The sequence below is a fragment of the Microtus ochrogaster genome, chromosome 6 (assembly GCF_000317375.1).
Source record: "Microtus ochrogaster isolate Prairie Vole_2 chromosome 6, MicOch1.0, whole genome shotgun sequence".
In the NCBI taxonomy this organism is placed as follows: domain Eukaryota; kingdom Metazoa; phylum Chordata; class Mammalia; order Rodentia; family Cricetidae; genus Microtus; species Microtus ochrogaster.
The window spans coordinates 83,447,508-83,451,529 of record NC_022013.1 but is presented as its reverse complement, the minus strand read 5'-3'; the positions used below and the strand labels follow the sequence as shown (position 1 = coordinate 83,451,529).

General features: G+C 39.2%; 1 protein-coding gene across 1 annotated transcript in view; it reads right to left on the bottom strand.

The window, feature by feature from the left end:
- Nvl (nuclear VCP-like) overlaps window positions 1–4,022 on the bottom strand; it is a 52,442-nt gene that overhangs the window by 18,223 nt on the left and 30,197 nt on the right. The window contains exons 16-17 of the mRNA XM_013346966.2: window positions 2,831–2,893; window positions 72–191 (exon numbers count right to left, since the gene is read on the bottom strand). Of these exons, the coding sequence (XP_013202420.1) occupies window positions 72–191; window positions 2,831–2,893 (183 nt within the window). The remainder of the gene's footprint in view (window positions 1–71; window positions 192–2,830; window positions 2,894–4,022) is intronic.

The window sequence follows — 4,022 nt, the reverse complement described above, 5'->3', positions numbered from 1 at the left end:
AAATAAATAAATAAATAAATAAATAAATAAATATTTTTAGATAAATAAATAAATAAATCTTCAATACTTACTTCTCGGTCTGATCTTCGAGGACATAAAGCATCTACTTCATCAAAAAATATCACACAAGGTGCTGAGTTCTTGGCTCGCTGAAAAACCTGTCGCACTGCACGCTCGCTCTCACCAACATACTGAACAGACACAGAAAGGAGATAAAATGAAGATTCAGTTCAATCTCGGGGCTGAATACCAAATGACAGCATGAGTAGTTTTATATTATGTAGATACGGTGTATTTATATATTTAGGAACATTAAACAACAATTAATAAAGAGACCAAGAATTTGAGAGAGCACACAGGACAGGCACGGAGTGGTTGAATAGCGGAAATTTCAGGAAGGGATCAAATATTGTAATTAAATTTTAAAAAGTATTTAAAAATTGAAGTCATACAGATGTTAAGAGTTCTAAAAAGTATTAGATTAAACCATATGCAATTGCTAGTATTAAATCATTTTGACATATAAAAACAGGCAGTTAGCTGTCTTGAAGGTGGTAGCACACTCCTATAATCTCAGTATTTGCAGAGTGAGATGGAGTGATGATCACTAATTTCAAACCAGCCGGAACTACACAGCAAAGACCCCTCTTAAAAAATAGACAGCCTCCTGGCAGTGGTGGTACACGCCGGTAGGGAGGTAGTGCACTGAACAGATCTTCCGGGTTAACCTTAGCTGGTTTTACCATCTTGCTGTCCCCAGACCAGACATTTTTAAAGAAAAGCTATCAGGGCTAGGGAGATAAAATGTCAATTTAAGTTAGGGAAAGATTAGCCTAAAGTTCCAAAGGGATGGATTTAAACTTCATTAAGTGACAGAAGTGAAGCTAAGTGTGCCAGGAAGCAAACCCAGAGACACAGCTTGCTGCACTGGTATGTGCAGAAGAGGAATACCTGCACATACACAGTGGCAGAAGCATCAACAATGGCACAAGGAACAGAAGTGGTTCTCCTGCGCATGGACACACAGCAAACTCTAACACAGACTATTGCAAAAGGCCAAGGACTCCTGACTGCTGTCAGACAAAAGAGCTTCTTCAGTCCTCTCACCATGCCTACAAAGGCCGAAAAGGACCCCAGCCAGCTGACTAGGAACAAACACCGAAGCTGAGACTGGGGCACATGATTAAGGAGGGTCTACAGCAAGCCTCAAATGTATTGTTCTCTCCCCCCAAACTGAGTGATAATGATACATTAAGGTGCATAATCTATAACTCCTTATATTCCTGACCTATTTCATACTAATTTAAAAATCTCGTCTTCAAAATGCTTTACTCTTGCTTTAATTAATGTATCCATTAGCATCTATTCTGAACACAGCACCTAAATTCTAGTTTGGTATAAAGGCTCTTTAGTATCTAGCTGCAACCTGTTCCAACTTCATCGTCTACCAAACTACTTCCATCAAGGCTCTTTATAACACATCATACTCTAGAAATTTAAAAATAAACAACTAAATAAATGTACACAGGTACATAAAAGCCCATAAGAAATACCTAAGAATAAACTTTTATAGGAAAAGTCAAACACACCAGGAAAGACAGAGACAGACAGACAGACAGACAAACAGACAGACAGGGGCTGGGATTTTTATCTGTAATACTGGAAAAATATAAAAGATGGGAGTTGCTAATGAGAGAGCAAACTTAGCTTGCCCAGAGCCCTAGATCTGATCCTTGGCACCCAAAGAAAGAGCTTTGTTTGAACAAGCAGGATGAATATACTGTTAATCTTCATTGTCAACTTGACTGGATTTAGAATATTCTCGGAGACTGGGGAGAGCACACCTCAGTAGATGTCTAAGAGTGTCTCCAGAGAAAATTAACTGAGTGGAACGGCTCCACCTCATAGGTTAGAATCTAAGCTGTCCCACCATGCCATCTCTACCATGGTGGCCAGAACCTTTCACAACAATGAAAATAAATTCCTTGTGTTGTTTCTGTTATTTTGTCAGGTCTATGGTCACACCACCCTCAACAGACCTGATTTTGTTATTTTGTCAGAATGACAAGAAAATAAACTAACACTAAAATAAACTACTGCTGTTGTTGTTGCCTAAATATGTTACAAACACTGAATAACCTTTATACTGTACATATGGGTGGCAGGAAATAAGAAATTTAGTCTCTTAAATTTGATGTAAGTGCAGAAGACACAGCATTTCAACACTTCCTACTCCAATAGACAAGCCCTGCCAGCTATAAAGCTTCTCCACACGAGGAGAAATAACTCAGAGTTGGGGATAGCTCAGTTGTTAAGTGCTTCCACACAGCATGAGAACTCAAGTTCAGTTCCCAGCACTAACTGAAAAAGCTGGGCACTAGGGAGGCAGAGGAGGTTCATTAGTCAGTAGCATAGTCTCATAAGCCCCAGGTCATAGTAAGAGAGCTTGTCTCAAAACACAAGGTGGAAGTGTCCCAAACAACAACACATAAGGAAGAAAGACCCCTGGCCTCCATACACATGCGTACGTATAACACACACACACACACACACACACGAACAATTCATATTTCACAAGGATATTCAAGAATAAAAACATCTGAAGTGTCTGATAAATAGCATGAATACATTTTAATGTTAATAACTGTAATAAGTCATTTTACTTTTTAAAGGCGCAGAAACTTGCTTGTAGGTTAATAGATTTATTCAAGAAAGCATTTACAAACCCTGTATATTATAGCAAACTCAGTCTTCCAGTGTCATAATTGATCTGAGAGCACCTACTCATCATGGTTTATCTTAATTAAATAGCTGCTGCCACACAACTTACCATATTTAATAACTCAGGGCCTTTGACGGATATAAAATTTAGTCCAGACTCATTTGCCACAGCCTACCCAGAAGAAACAAAAAGATACAAATAAGACAAATAGGAAAAATATTTTGTACTTATTGGATGCTAATTATTGAAAGAAATTTTAAGCCGGATGTTGTGGCATGTATACACCTTTAATCTCAGCAAGCAGGAGGCAGACGCAGGCCATACCTTTGTGAGCTGAAGGCCAGTCTGCACAATGAGTTCCAGGTCAGCTAAGCTATTTTTAAATGGCCACTGCAAACTTAAGTTGTAAGATGAAACCTTTAGAAAGCCACCTTGATGTACTTTAAAAACATTGCATTCTTGGGACTGGAGAGACGGCTTAGCAGTTAAGAGCACTGGTTGTCCTTCCAGAGGACCTGGGTTTGATTCCCAACATTTTGCCTATAACTGCAGTTCCAAGGGGCCAGATTCAAGAGGATTGGACACCTTCACACACACATACAAGCAGGCAAAACATTAATGCACATAAAATAAAAATAAAAATTATAAAAAATGCATTCTAGTCACTGAAAAATGATTTAGGACTACATTTTAATAAAATTACCAGTGAACACAAGATAATATAGTGTAATGGGACTTTTGAGTCAAGGTCTCACATGGCCTATGCTGGTCTCAAACTCATTGTGCAGCAGAGGGACAACCTTAAACTCCTGATCCTCCTGTCTCTAGCTCCCAAGTACTGGGATTACTGGAATGTACAACCACATCCATTTCATCATAAACTACAAAACATCTCTATGGCAAAACTAATACAGGCGTTAAAAAAAAACCTTTAACATTTTTTATTACACTTATGTTTATATATGTATGTGTGTGGTGTGTGCGTGCTTTACAGCACTCTATGGAACTCAGAGGACAATGTGGAAGAGTCAGTTCTTTCCTTCCACAATGTGGGTCCTGGGATTGAACTCAAGCAATCAGGTTTGATGCCAAGTGCCTTAACCTGCTCACTGGCCATCTCTTTAAAATACTGTACTCAAGGGCTAGACAGATCACTCAGTGGTTAAGAGCACCGGCTGCTTTCCCAGAGGATCTGTGATTCTGAGCACCCACACAGCAGTAGGTATGTAAGTCTTTGCAACTCCAGCTCCAGGGTTTCTGATGCTTTCTTGATCTCTCTGGGCCCCCGGCATACATACCA